The 15,411-nt window shown below is 44.4% G+C and overlaps 1 protein-coding gene across 4 annotated transcripts in view; it reads right to left on the reverse strand.

Moving 5' to 3' along the window:
• LOC122919905 (spermatid perinuclear RNA binding protein) overlaps positions 1–15,411 on the reverse strand; it is a 125,991-nt gene that overhangs the window by 41,529 nt on the left and 69,051 nt on the right. For all 4 annotated transcript variants that reach the window (XM_044269091.1, XM_044269093.1, XM_044269092.1 and 1 more), the window contains exons 5-6: positions 8,435–8,600; positions 5,759–5,903 (exon numbers count right to left, since the gene is read on the reverse strand). In XM_044269091.1, coding sequence (XP_044125026.1) covers positions 5,759–5,903; positions 8,435–8,600 — 311 coding nt within the window. The remainder of the gene's footprint in view (positions 1–5,758; positions 5,904–8,434; positions 8,601–15,411) is intronic.

Here is a 15,411-nt window from a genome sequence, read left to right on the forward strand (position 1 = left end):
GCTGCATCGTCCCCGTCGCTGGATGTTTTGAACCGTGCGTCAGGGAGATGCAGCAGCCGTGCGGGGATCAGGAGTGGGATAAGTATAATCTATATAAGGGGCCCGGACATTGGGGGGCATGTTATAGACATTGGATAAGCCCTTTGGAGCACCAGGTATTTGTGCATACGGAGCCCAGTATGTAGCATTGGTAAAGTCTGTCTGCTAAGCAATAAGGAAGATGTACAGAATAAGGCTTCATGCACACAACCGTATGCGGTTTGCAGTCCGCAAACCACGGGTCCTGGCCACTGTGCATGCTGCCATTTGTTTTTCCACCTCTATAGAAATGTTCTATCCTTGTCTGTAAAACTGACATGTTCTATCTTTTTTGCAGGCCGGTGGACATATGGATACAGACGGCACACGGTCTGCAGAATGCGGAGTGTACGCAGCCTAAAAATATGGTTATGGGCATGAGGAATGAGTGCGAAAACTGCCATAAACTGGGGACTTGAACTGATCATGCAGCTGGTACGATGTCATGTAACATGTGCCTGCAGTCTTGTAAGCTGAAGAGGTTGGAGAGGTATTCTTTGTTACACTACTACCCTCATTATGGCACTTGTGAGGCTGAACAATAGCACACTGTCGCTCTACCTCCCAGTGCACAGCCGGACATCAATTAGAAGACTGATTTCATTTATTACCCTCTAGCACAGCATTTTTGTGCAGCCAGTCAGCACCTGTGCGCAGAATCCTATCCAAAGTACAGATGAAAGGATCATGGGGTGAGGGCAAGAAGAAAACAGACTTGCATCAGACTGTCTTGTACATTAACATCATTAGAATGAAGTGTCTTCATGCTCTGCTAGGAAGCTAGGCCCAGACTTGTTCACAGAGGCTTCAGTTTTTGATTACCAGCTCGTATGATCAGGGACCAGTTGCACATAGTCTGAATGTGTTAAAGCAGAATATAATGGACTCGCACCTTTCAGGAAATGAATCGATGAATAATGTTAGTCCCTTGTGTGATAAAACAGCTTGACAACAAAGATTAAAAGCCATTCTCCACCTTTTAACATCTTGTCATTTCTAAGCCCAAACTTCTGTGCGGATTAATTTTATAATATATCTTCATAGGAATCAAAGCTCCCAATGCCCAGAGGTAAAAGAAAAGACACTGGCTGCTTGTAGCCACCACTAGAGGGAGCTCATGTCTCAGGCAGCAAGCTCCTAAGCTCCCTCTAGTGGCAGCTGCAGGCAGAAAAATATTCAATAAATTTAAAGCGACCCTTCAGGAAAAAAAGAATCACATTAACTGGGGAATGAACAGAACTCTTACCTGGAGACCTCTTTCTTCTTCTTAGCTGCAGAAACGCAAATTCCTGGGCTCCTCTTCCGACATCCAAGGAGGTTGCCCCACATCTCAGGCTGAATCATGCACACTGGTCATTTGGTAGCCCAAGACACTTCCTACTTGTCCAACTGTTCATGTGAGCAGTGCTGGCCAATCCAAAAGGCAGCAGGTAGAGTCATGGGCTACCAAACGCCCAGTACGCACCAGGCAGTCTGAGAAGTGGTGCGGTCATCTTGGATGACGGAAGAGGAGTCCTGGAATTTGCGCATCTGCAGCTAAAAAGATGAAAAGGAGGTCACCCGGTAAGTTTTCTGTTAATTCCCCAGTTAATGTAATTTTTTTTTTCTTGAACCTGAGGCTCACTTTAAAAAGGGAATCTGTCACCAGGATCCTGTACCATTATATATATATATATATAAAATTTATTTATTTTCCTTACTGTCCCCCTGTCCTCCCAATGTCAGCTTTTAAAGCTGCACTGAAATACATTGTCAGGACTGCATGCACACAGGAGTCCTCTCCTTTATGTTGGCATGGCTCAGCAGTCCTGACAGTTTATTTCAGCGCAGCTTCGAGTGCTGACAGGAGGGCGCAAGAAAATAAAGAATAACGATCTGGAGTCCTCATCTGCAGTACTACTCATGTACTACTGCAGATAATAATCCAGAATTGTGGTGACAGGAATTGAGCAGTGATCACTACTAGTTTATATATGTATATTAAGAACTTTATCAGCATAGAGTTTTGAACCCATTTAAATGGCATTCAAGGGTGGCCAACGAGTCTTAAAATTGTTAAACCAGCAATATTTAAGCTAAGCTAGTATGTCGTATAATTATATGTGATCATGTGACATACACCTGAATTATATCCTACAGGCCTTGACGCACCAATAAGCATAAAAAGGCAATAACCGAGTGTACGGCACTACTGATAGCAGCAGTGATATCTAGAGTCCCCTGAAGCAACATAACGCCACATGCCCCAGACAGGGCATCAGACTATAAACCACCAGACTGTTGTTATTTTCACTCACTAATGAACACCCTCTGAGCCTGCAAGATGTCATGCCTTGTCCTAGGGGTGGTATGAATGAGCAGTGAGTAGATCCACCATGTCCCAGAGCCAACAGAAGATGTGCAGGAAGGTCCCGTTACATAGCAGAGCGAAACACCAGCAGAATGATATAAAAAATGAGGTCAGCCCATGAAGACACAAGCATCATTCTGACTGCATGAAGTACACACAGGACAGGTCCACTGCACCTACGCTGCTCGTGTTGTTAGGATATAGATTAGCATAGTCAAAAACCATACCTCGGGAAATATTGGTCAGTTATAGCAGTATCATGACGGATGTGTGAATTGAGCAGGAATATCATAAGGGAATACAGATACAATGGCCTGATCACGGAAGGAAGGGTTGGGATTGTGTATGTGATCGTGCAATATATCACAGAAGATGGATATCTTTAGGAATGGGCATATCGAAAGCTGTAGGTGCAGGTTTCTATTCAGGGATGTCCAACCTACGGCCCTCCAGCTGTTGCAAAACTACAATTCCCAGCATGCCTGCATAGCCTACAGCTATTACAACATGCTGGGAGTTGTAGATTTGCAACAGCTGGAGGACTGTAGGTTGAGCATCCCTGGATAACATCCATGAGCATTGCTACCTAAAGTCAAGAATTCACATCTCTGTTCATGGCTCCATCGCAGGTATACTCAGGAAGTATTCCCAGATAGAAGCCTTCAACATCTTCCACAATACAGGCACACAGTGGTATACATCGGCCAGTGACCCCCACTGCTTACCATGCAGTATGTTTTTTTTAATATATATTTTGCCCCTCTATATAAGAAAGTGCAGCAGACTATGATTTCCTATACAGACACACTCCTATGCATATGCCAGGTGCATGGGGCTCATGGATATATTCCAGGTGCTTTCCAACAAAGTGTGAACAGAGCTTTAATCCCAAAGGTGATCGTCTTCTATTAAATGGTAAAAAATTCTAACCCAGGACTGTTCGGAAACTACAACTCCCAGAATCCTCCTTTCACTTCTATGGGAGCCACAAAAACAGCCAAGTGTGTTTGCTGGGAGTTGTCCTAATCAGTCCAGCTGGTGAATATATAGATTTCCATCTGAATCCATACTGTCAGGCCTCAGGAGTAGAGGTTCGGTGTTCAGGTGGTGTAGGAATTCCGTTATAACAAAATAGAACGGAATTCGTAGACTGAATGCAAAACGGAAGCCTTTAGGACGCATTCTGTTTCGATCCATCATAATAGAAGTCTATGGCCGAGCATAACTGATCCGTCTAGTCTCCGTTACGCAGGACTGAAAACAGACGGATCCGTTATGCTCGGCCATAGACTTCTATTATGATGGATCGAAACACAATGCCTCTTAAAGGCTTCTATTTTGCATTCCGTCCACGAATTCCATTTTAATGGAATTCCTACACCACCCAAACACCGAACCCTACTCAGGAGATGTTCACACGGCGGATTTTTCATATGGAAAGCTGTGAAATCCAATTGTTTTCAATGAGAATCCACTCAATAGCTCACATTACAGAAAAAAGTACGTCCATTCTGGAGGTGGATTCCGCTCCGAATTGCTTTGGATAGCCACACGTAGTCTGTATGCGGATCTGAGGCAGAATCCCAAGGGTCAGCCTGAGATTTCTGCTGCGCATCTCACAGCCCACAGAAAAACTCGCCATGTGAACACGGCCATGTAGAGAGCCCTGCTTCCCCTGCCCGCACACAGTGACCGACATCTTTGCCTATATGCATTTTACAGGAAAATCTGTCAATTACTGGGCGTCATGAGGGAAGCAGGACTGGCAGCTCACCGACCCCCTCTCTATGCTTGGTAGTGATAGGGGGCCATATACCAATCTGCATTAAAAGTTCAGAAAAGCTAGGCGAGATCTGAAATGGCTACCGTTAGGGCTCCCAAAGAGGTGGTCACACACCTTTCAGAAGTAGGACCAGATATTGTGTGTATGTGGACATGATGGGACGTATAGTTTCTCACTACCTGGAGGGGATGGCACTGTGGGGGGCACTATCATGACTTAAAGGCGTTTTCCCAGAATAGAACTTTACATTGTGTACCTAAAGAAAGTGACTTTGGCAAGTCTTATCACTTACCAAGATAATGTAACAACCACCCCTACTCAAGTGGGCAGACTAGATGGGCCAAATGGTTCTTATCTGCCGACACATTCTATGAAGTGTTGCTCTTAGGGTGCATTCACATGATCGCAAATGTGGATCCGCAAAACACGGATACCTTCTGTGTGCTTCGCTCCAAAAAGACAGGACATGTTCTATACTTCGCCTGAACATGTGGATGACGGACCCAGTGAAGTGGGTGTGCACACGGCCGGTATGTGTGTTTTACGGACTGCGTGGTGTGAATGCTGCCTAAGCGACAACACATCTAGATGTCCTGTGGCCGCAGCTTCATTTTCATTTCGGCAAATATGAGTTAGTGCTAATATTTGCCGAAATCACTTAATATATGCACTTTCAGAAAAGATCTATTCCTGGGAAACCCACGCAACGCATCTACAAACAGAAGAAAGGAGTCCTGGCTTGTGGTGCAACCAGTGGGTCGTACTTTTTTTTGGTATAGTATCTGCATTCCCCTAGTAATGTCTGTAACATCGTCAATCCGTTTGAAGCCTGAGCGAATGTAGACAAATCACTTCTTCAATTGGCTCGGATTCTTCCCCCGATGGTCCCTCTGACAGTTCTAACTGACCAACATTTGACACTGTATAGCGGATGTTTGTGGGAAGGACAGAAAGTAGAGGGTGGGGCTAGAAAGATGGGAGGAGCGACAGGGAGTCCATCTTGCCCAGGTGGGCTGGCTGCCTCAGTTGACATGACAGAGTGTGGCCTGTTGGTCAAAGGTCTGACATAGGTCCAGTGTTGCTCGGCAAGTTTGTAGGGACAGGCTTGGGAAGCTGAAGCAAATATTACAGACCATAAAATGAAGAGGGGGAGGGGAAAAAACGAGAGAAATAAAAATAAAGAAAATCATGAGCACATTAGTACTATGTTACTTATGACTTACCCAACCTCATAGCTGCTACAAGCACATTACGAAAAGGTTCAATTCGTTTTGTTAAAGCAATGAATAGAAGGTGGGTATGTTACATAGGATGGGTCGTATGATGGCGGTATACCATATGAGGGCCAAGAAACAGCACTGAGGTTGTGTAGCAGAATCTGTTCAGTACCACAAAGTGAAAGACTTTAAAGTAAGACAATATAGGTTACAACATCCACGGTCTAAACGTGATCAACACATGGTCTCAATGTGCAATTCAGGACCAGCGACCTTCTAACGGTATGACAGATCTCTAATAAATGCTGGAGAGGGCTCGAACCCAAGTACCTCCACCTGCGCGGTCTTCCTCTTCTCGGATCAGTGGCGACGTTAGTATCACTTTAAGGGTTAACTTGGGTTCCTTTGAATTATGTATGATTATCGATGCATCTTCTATGGAGTGCTCCACTTGATAGGACTCTTCCGTGAGTTTCTGAATAAGAAGGACGCAGGTTAAACAAGGCAAAGCAGCCACTCGTAGCAGGTAAGGCTGCACGGAAACTAAGACAACCATGGCTATATCTACGGTAGCTCGAAATATTAAGCAGCCTCCAAAGGTTCAACTGTCTGGTTAACTGGCTTAAAGGGGTTGTTCATATTCTCCCTCAAAATCTGACATCAGATGTGGACAGACGCAACCTCACACTGGGTGGCACAGTGAAAAGTCTGATGCCCTGGACCCATGTGCGACACTTGCAAGGCGTCTGCCCATACCTGACAACAGAACATGCATGAGAAAAGCCTGGAGAACCACTTTAAGTCATGTTAAGGACATGGGTGTCAACGCGGGCAAGCAGCTTGAGCTAAATAAGGCGAGTTTACTACAAGTGGAGTGAAGATTTCTTTTAAAGAGGACCTGTCAGCTCTCCTGGTTATACCTGCATTCCCCAACGAAGCTAGACCATTGCTCACCCATTATTTTATTTTTACTTTGTGTTCCTGCTCCTGGACGTGCGTTAATAAATTAACAACTGGGCGTCTCCATTCTCCTTGCCAATGGCACATCTACACACTCAAACTATGTGCAAGCTGAGCTGAGAATATCAGATTGTATATAGCTATACCTTATTGACATGAGGAATGATAACACCTGCATCCGAATCGAAAGGAGGAATAACAGGGGGACATCACAATACAGAAAAAAAAAAAAGTGCTCCAGAATTGTAGGGGACACAAGTCAGGAGAGAAGGGCTTTTCTGGGAATAATTATTATTTTCTTTTATCATGTGCCCACTGCCTGCATGCCTAAACATAAGATTCATGCAGCTCTGGTCCTCCGCTGTCTCCATCTTCTGGTCCCGGCACTGTTTTCTTCTGGCGATGCATGGCTTTAGCAGTGACACGCTGCTTGTGGCGCCGCATGTGACCATGCCCATGCACCACTGGAAGAAAACAGTGCGGGGACCAAAAGACAGACACAGCGGAAGCAGCACAGAGGACCGCAGCGGCATGGAGCAAGTAAGTTAAATCTTCTGTTTCTGGAGGCAGGCTGTGGGCACTTGCTAAAAACCATTATTTCTGGAAAAACCCTTTAAGTAATACTTACATCCCTCTCTCTATGAGACCCTATACAAGCCTATATGGGATAAAAATAAAAAATAAAAGACTCAGGACTTTGCCTGCCAGGAAAAACTGTTAAGTTGATGTCTAGTCTGGGCCTTTCTCTTCAACTTTCTAAAAGTCCAAATTAGAGCAAATTTGTGAAATTTTGTTTCACCATCAAATTCCGATTACAGAGCCACAATTCTCACAAACCAGACAACTGAAGGCTTAAATACGTCAATACGGATCCCTATTCCAGCCTCGGTTCTGATCCACTCATCTCTTGACGTAATGAAGTCCATCTTTTGCTATGTATGATCAGGGACCCAAGTTTTGAATAAAATATAACTTCATCTATTTGAAACTGTGATTATAATTTGGGGAAGATTGCAGCAGTGCTAATAATGTACCAAAATGTATTTCATGGGGTGTTGAATTAGGCTACTTTCATACTGGCATTAGGCAGGGGAACAGCCTGTGGGATCCATACTACAGTTTGCACAAGCATTGTGATGTCATTGGTCCGCCCAGGACCTATTCACTCTAATGAGGGACCAGCCCGAGAACCGGCCATAGCACATGCCGAGAGGCGGCCAGACAAAAATCAGAGTGCGGGTGGACTTTCGGCAGAACACGTGTGCAAACGGCAATATGGATCCGGCAGGCTGTTCTCAGGCTGGAACAGCCTGCCGGAAAAGCTTAAAGCGAGTGTGAAAGTAGCCTTAGACAGCCAACATGAAAAGGGCATCTGTCAGCAGTTTTGTACCTATGACACTGTTACATGTGTGCTTGGCAGCTGAAGGCATCTGTGTTGGTCCCATGTTCATATGTGCCCGCATTGCTGAGAAAAATTATGTTTTCTTATAAGCAAATGAGCCTCTAGGGCAATGGGGGCGTTACCATTGCACCTAGAGGGTCTGCTCTCTCTGCAACTGCAAAGTCAGGGCCAAGCGTGATCACATTTACACAGCCTGGTTCTGTCAGAGGGTGCAGCCGTTGCAGACAGTGCAGAGCCTCTAGGTGTAATGGCAACGCCCCCGTTGCTCCTAAAGGCTCATTTGCATTTGTTAAAACTTCATTTTTCTCAGGAAGGCGGGCACATATGAACATGGGACCAACACAGATGCCTTCAGCTGCCAAGCGCACATGTAACAGGTCAGCCAGTGTCATAGGTACAAAACTGCTGACAGATGCTGTTTGTACGCAGACACCTCTTTTGTCTCCTTCCTCCAAAACTACTGCCAAGTATACACTGGGAACACAAGTCAGTACTTGATATTGAGCTCATGTAATGCCACATGCAATCACATTATAAAGGTCTTCTGCATCATATGGAAATGAGTGGGCAAATATTTTAACTAACACTATAAAAGTATTTGGTTAGTGATATTTAGCACAGAACAGGCCGATGTGGTATCTCACCTGGATTTGTAGAGGAAGGTTTTCTCGTACCGTTACTAATAAGCTCTCTGTTGGTTTCTCCTTACACATGAGAACCAGTTCTAGCTCCATATCATCCTTAATGAGTAAGCCTTTGGCAACAAGGCCAATTCTCAAGACTCCACATAGCACCTGACCGCTCTCGTCCCTGAAAAACAAGCAATGTGCGATTAGACAATTGCAGCAATGGATTTACAGTGGTTGCCAGGGTTTAACAACCATCCCTAAAGTGAGAGAAGAAAACGTTAGTGCCTTGTGATGGGGAATTTCTACGCAAATGGTCATACAATACATTAATATACCGTACATGGGTAAAACAGTCTTCCGTACATAGTTGCAAATCCGCTAGGACATAAGAACAAAGTAAATGTCACCACTACAATCCTGAGATTATTACATTATACAAATGAATGTAGACAATTTAATGTGCATTGTCTACCCAACCTCCGTGGAGGATCCATGCTCAGGGTCTGATGCTGGCTTACTTTGGATGAGGTAAGCATGGAGGTGATCCTGAACCAAGGATGGTAATTGTTCGGCTGCTCACCCAGCATTTATTGTATGCACTGTGAGGGCATGCCCATGAGGGCTGCGGTGTGTAACATCCACAGCATCTTAAGGTAGCAGAAGCGTGGATGAGGGTATGGTGAATTAAGTGAGCCCTCTATTGCTGCAATCTGATATACGGTTGCAGCAAAATCTGTACAAAGAGGTGCTCGGAGCACTGAGGGGCTGGCCTAGCACCTCAAGTACTGCTTCACCCCTTACTCTGTCCTGTTGTCACTTCCCCTCATGGTCTGATATCCACATTGTTTGGATGTCTGGCCCTGAAATCTTACCAGTGTGGCGGTGCTCCCTGCTCTGTGCAAATGCCGATGATGTCAGTCTTCTCCCAGAAGAGAAGACTTTTGGCTTCGTTTATAGATCAGTGAAGCCAAGCATCTTTTCTTCCGGGAGTAGAGCAAGAAGAGCCTCCTGAGATGAAGACAAGGCCCTCCCGCTAGTGCAAATGCCAATGCCGTCAGTCTCTTCCCAGAAGAGAAAACTTTTGGCTTCACTTTTAGATCAGTAAAGTCTTGTCTTCAAGGAGTAGCTTGGTGTCATCAGTACTTGCTGCAGTGCAGCTGTGAGGAGGAGAGCCTCCTGAGATCAACCGTGCATGCACTGATGAAGTCTCGCTGGTGCTAGCAAGAGAATTTAAGACCAGGCATCTGAACACTGAGGACGTCTGACTCCTATCTGGCGATGGGGGAAGAGGAGGTGAAGTGGTGCTCCGTAGGGGCAAGGCCAGCCCCTTGGTGCACATCGCACCTCATTTGCCTGTGAATGAAAAGCAAAGCTTTTGCTACATACGAAAATCAGCAATAGAGGGATCATTTAATTCCCCATGAATAACCCTGCCAAGCAGGTTTAATCATGGTGACAGGTTCTCTTTATATCCACAGCATATCAATTTATATTACAGATTTCACCCTTTGCAATGCAGAGCAAATCCCGAGTGTTATACAGTACATGACAAGTTGATCCATGTGGTGCAGATTGGGTGTCAAATTTTCTGCTGTGTGGTCTTAACAATCTTCTTCTGGAACAGCACTGAACAGAAATGGTCCAGGCTGGACCAACAGAGTCTTATTCACATCCTTACTACATAATTAGAGGATACCATTCACATTCAGAGAAGCACCTTTGCTAAGGGAAAGGGAAGCTGAAGAAGAAAAGGTTAATCTATCAATTGAACCCACATACACTGTGAGGGACTTGCATAGACAAAGGGAGCGGTGAAGAGCAAAAATGTTCATAGATCATGTTCCTCCAACTGTAAATCACATTAGAGGTCACTAAGTAATTTCATGTCCATAGAAAAGCACAAGGTCACAGGTCAGGTGCATTTATACACGTCAGGGATCTCCGAGAAGACTTCTAATAGTCCTTATTGATAGCAGGGGATGCATTATACCTTATATTACATCCACTGCAGCAGACATCTTTGTTGATGAGTAATGGGAGCATTCTTATACTAAAGAAGAGAAAGTCAGCACAGTACGGTATAATACATACCGCAGCTGCCAAAGAACTCTTCTTTAAGAAGGGAGCACTCATTCCTGTCAATCAGTGGTTGGCACAATAGAGAACATTATGCAAAAGCGCAGTGACAGACGGGAAGAGATCTGAGATGAGAGAATTGATCTTATTTTTCCCAAAATTTAGAATTCTGTCGGATTAGAATTGCATGCAATTCGATTAGAGAATTTTTGGAGAGCGAGAGGAAAAACAAAAACAGGACTAAGTGCGCTTTCTACCACTGCAGCAGAATTCGCCAGGTTTATCATGTCCATAGGATTTCACTGAATTAATTTAAGAAGGAGTTTGATCCACATAATGGAAGATAATAAACTCTGCCGACATCTCACCATCTTCGGAGAGCAATAGGCAGCTCCAATAAAATAAGCAGAGCGGGGGTCGGCTCGGAGGGATTATATGGACAAAAGAAGCAGAACTGTAAACAGAAAGCTGCCATCTGCGAGACTATCATTTATTTCAAGTGGAGAGATTGCAACGGGTTACTAAATCCCACTGGGAAGATCATTCTACCTGAGCGATGAATAATAGGCTGCTTGCAGAGGTGGATAGTGCTTAGCCTGCAGGAAGCAGTACGTGAGGATGCCTCTAAGTACACTAAAACTAGACGCTCGGCTGCTGTGTCAGCAATGTCCCTCTCACTTAGGCACAGAGACCAGGGACTTGCAACCAGGCACATTAAAATGTATTTAGTAGGACAAAATAAAAAATTAAAAATTCATTTAACCTTTTCCAAATCACAGACAGACCAATGCAAAACCACACTTAAGAAAAAGGTTAAAAAAAAAAAATATTACTCGATGTGTCTGACAGATCGGGGAGCCTGTCTAATGGGACTGCATCTTCCCCTCTACAGATTCCTTAGTAGTGAAGCATTTAGTGAATTGCACTGCAAGGGTCTGTCTCGAGAAGAGGACATGGACGTAATCCCACTCTGGCAAATTCATCACAACCACGTATCATACGGTAGCCTGTTCTTTAAGATGTGGACGGCCTAGCTAAGGGGTTTCAGGAGCTAGATCCATGGTGATTGGCTGATTACTGGGGCAGCTTCCTTTTAAAAGGGGTCACCACATCTGAGACATTCCAACTCTTCCTACAGGTCATTGAGACTGATCAGAAGAGAGGTAGGGGTGTTTGTGAGTAGATAGAATGACGGGGCCAACTCGAGATTCTTCAAATTAAGCTGACGGGACCCCAACTGCAATAGGTAGAGTGCAACAACCCCTTCAATTTAGTGGCTGGCAAGGATTTCAGCTCATAGAGGCATATTCAGACATGCCTGATCTGCCACTGCATTCATTTGGAGGGGGGTCCCTGGTGTGACATGTCTCAATTTTCATGACTGGTGGGGCTCCCCAGCAGTCAGACCCCGATTGATCTTATAGTTATCCCCAATCCCGCAGGCATAATAACTGATAACCCCTTTTGGTCAGTTTCAGACAGTGTATTCAGTCCACGAAACACACTCCGCGTGGAAGCAGTATTTCCCGGAATGAATGCTGGTACTCTGATGTGACCTTGCAGCATCATAATGGTGCAGGTGTACTGAACTGTACTGACATAATGCCATGACTACAGTTCAGTAGACTTACGGCCAGGATGGAACTCACAACATCATAAATTATGATGCACAGAGTTCACATCAGAGGAGCGGGGATTTATGATGCTGTGATTTCCCACCTCACCACGGATCTACTGAACTGTACTGACATAATGCCATGACGGTATAGAGAGAAAGAAAAAGGCGAGGGTTATTCCAATCAGGTGGAAGGATATAACTAGAGGCGCCAGTGGATGGAGGACAGGAAGATGTAAAAAAGCAGAGGCAGGGGAAAGAGAAAAAAAAAAAATGTGTAAAAGGGGAGGCAGCTGGAAGGGGTGTTCACACCAAAAGAATTCGGTGTGTAAGAGAATAAAGGAGAGTGACTAATAAGTCATAAAAATTTACACCCCTATGAGAAGCGCCAAAAACCCCAGAATATACGGAAGATAAAATTAAGTAAGCAATTAAGGTATGGTAGATCATATAACCAGATCAGGGTAACCAGGAGAAGAAGGTGAACTCAGTGAATAGTAGACACACCAATAAGGCGTCCTAAAGTGAACAATGAGTAAAAGTATTCACATATGGTCAACCTATACGGTATATTAGAAAAGCCAAAAATAGTCAACTCACTTCACGGGGGGTGGCCAGCTGGATAAGCTCAAGACACCAGCATGGACCAATACCCCCCAATCCGGAGTGCCTGTAGAGTCGTCCAACACTGACGATTGCCCAGTATGGAAAGGAAAGGCTTCACTTCAGTGGTATTGTTTGAAGACTTTGGCTTCTTTATTAATTCATAAAAGGCTCAACGCGGGCTTATTTTTATTCTGTCTGTACTTGCTCCTGAAGAAGGGGTTTGCATACCCCGAAACGCGTTGAGCCTTTTATGAATTAATAAAGAAGCCAAAGTCTTCAAACAATACCACTGAAGTGAAGCCTTTCCTTTCCATACTGGGCAATCGTCAGTGTTGGACGACTCTACAGGCACTCCGGATTGGGGGGTATTGGTCCATGCTGGTGTCTTGAGCTTATCCAGCTGGCCACCCCCCGTGAAGTGAGTTGACTATTTTTGGCTTTTCTAATATACCGTATAGGTTGACCATATGTGAATACTTTTACTCATTGTTCACTTTAGGACGCCTTATTGGTGTGTCTACTATTCACTGAGTTCACCTTCTTCTCCTGGTTACCCTGATCTGGTTATATGATCTACCATACCTTAATTGCTTACTTAATTTTATCTTCCGTATATTCTGGGGTTTTTGGCGCTTCTCATAGGGGTGTAAATTTTTATGACTTATTAGTCACTCTCCTTTATAATGCCATGACTACAGTTGAGTAGACTCACAGCCAGGATGGAATTCACAGCATCACAATGAATTATGATGCTGCATGTTCACATCAGAGGAGCAGTGTTCAGTCTGGAAATATTGCGCAAACATGAAGCATGTTTCACAGGCTCCTCAAACTTCATTCCTAAACAATCGAGGGACAGGACAGGCTGTGGTAATGGAGACTGCAAACAAGCGCTGCTGCTCATTACCCCCACTCTGTACTTCATGTCTCCTCATGAACTCCATCCCTAGAGAAATGTATCTGAAGATCTTATCATCTGTATTCAGGATCACAATCCCTGACAAGCAGAGCAGAGAGGAGGCTGAGGCAGCTCTTTAGCTCAGTGTTGTGATGTTACTTCTCCTCCTGTATGATTAGGACAGGTTGTGTGTACTAATAGGACTGCAGCCATTTTATTTCCCTTGATGGATTGCTCCCTAGACAAAACAAGCCATTATAACTATTGAAAGGTATTTGGAAATATACTTATAATAAGTAATATTTAAGTATTTTCATTTTCTTAATTCCCGGAAAACCCCTTTAAGGAGCATCTGAGGTTGTCCCATCCAGAACTCAAACACACATATACACAGTATACATACACACTGTGCTCAGGAGAAATGCATTACTATCATATCTATTTTTGACATGTCTCAGTGAGACAAGGAATATAGGTGTGAATTTTCCACTACATAAAGGATCTGCATTTCTCCCAAAGGTCCATTTCACTTGACCTGGGGAAGGCTTATGGGATTGATTATCTAGTCCTTAGGTTCTCAACTTATCTGAAGTGTCATTTGGAACATGTGGCGCTCGTCCAAAAATGCTGGTAGTCCTTAAGAATCTGACATTGATATGAGCGCAGTACAGTCCAGCTTTTGAAACTTAACAACAAATGCTAAATAAGAGCATGCCTTAATTCAGGTATCTGACCATCTGTATATGTTACAACCAGAGGTTCTGCACTTCATGTTTCCAGAAGCCATAAGTGGGCAGCACGTGGCACCACATTTCTTTAAAGACCTTCTGTACTCATTAAAGAGGACCATTCACCACTCCCTACATGTCTGCTTTACTGACTAACTTTATTTCCCATGCTTTACCAATTCTGCAGCATCCTAAAAATTCTGTGCTTTGCCGTTTCTCTGTTATTCCTACTACAAATTTATGATTACATTTCCAACTAGGTGTTACCAGGTGAGCGGAGTGTCGGGGTCAGACTGCCTAGCACACACTCATTTGGCAAGCGGAATGGTAACACCATTTGGCATTTTTTTTTCATTTTCTATAAGGAATAACAGAGGAACGGTACAAGAGATGTTACAGAATTGTTATCTTATGGGGAATATGGATATTTGCCGAATACATGACAAGAACAATGACAGGCCCTCTTTAAGACCAAAGTGATAAAATCCCCATGAGTGGGGGTAATGTGCGCGCTCCATCTTCCTTATGTGCCATACATTGGTTGATGCTGCACAAAGTAGGTGCAATCTCCTTTATTAAACTTTAACACACTCACACAACATTTTTTTTTAAAGGAAATCCTCATTTTCGCTGAGACACAGATTGACTCCACAGAGGCTTCTGCACATGAGAGGGCTGGGTAAACCAGCATATGAATGAACGCCATTGATCTCCGTGGATCAGCGGTCCGAATAGGCTTCTCTCATGCCTGGCTGCACCAGACCACCAATGGCATTTGTGTACACAGTAGAAACCCTGATCATGCTGACCAGGCAGCTCTGCCAAGTCAGCTCGTACGAAGCAACCGCTTCACCTCCCCAAGTAGATAGTTCACCACACTGCAGACATACTGTACTCGGGTGCCATCATAAAACACAACCATATGATAAATGACACAATGCTGATAGAGGGTATAACTATCCTGTAAGTAGTAGCCGACATATCTACTGTCTGAACGCCGGCTCGCCTTGCCTGCTTCCATCAGCCTGGGGCCGGGTCTTAGTCCCATCTCACTGTGGAAATGGCGAGA

This window comes from Bufo gargarizans, chromosome 9 (assembly GCF_014858855.1).
Source record: "Bufo gargarizans isolate SCDJY-AF-19 chromosome 9, ASM1485885v1, whole genome shotgun sequence".
Classification (NCBI taxonomy): domain Eukaryota; kingdom Metazoa; phylum Chordata; class Amphibia; order Anura; family Bufonidae; genus Bufo; species Bufo gargarizans.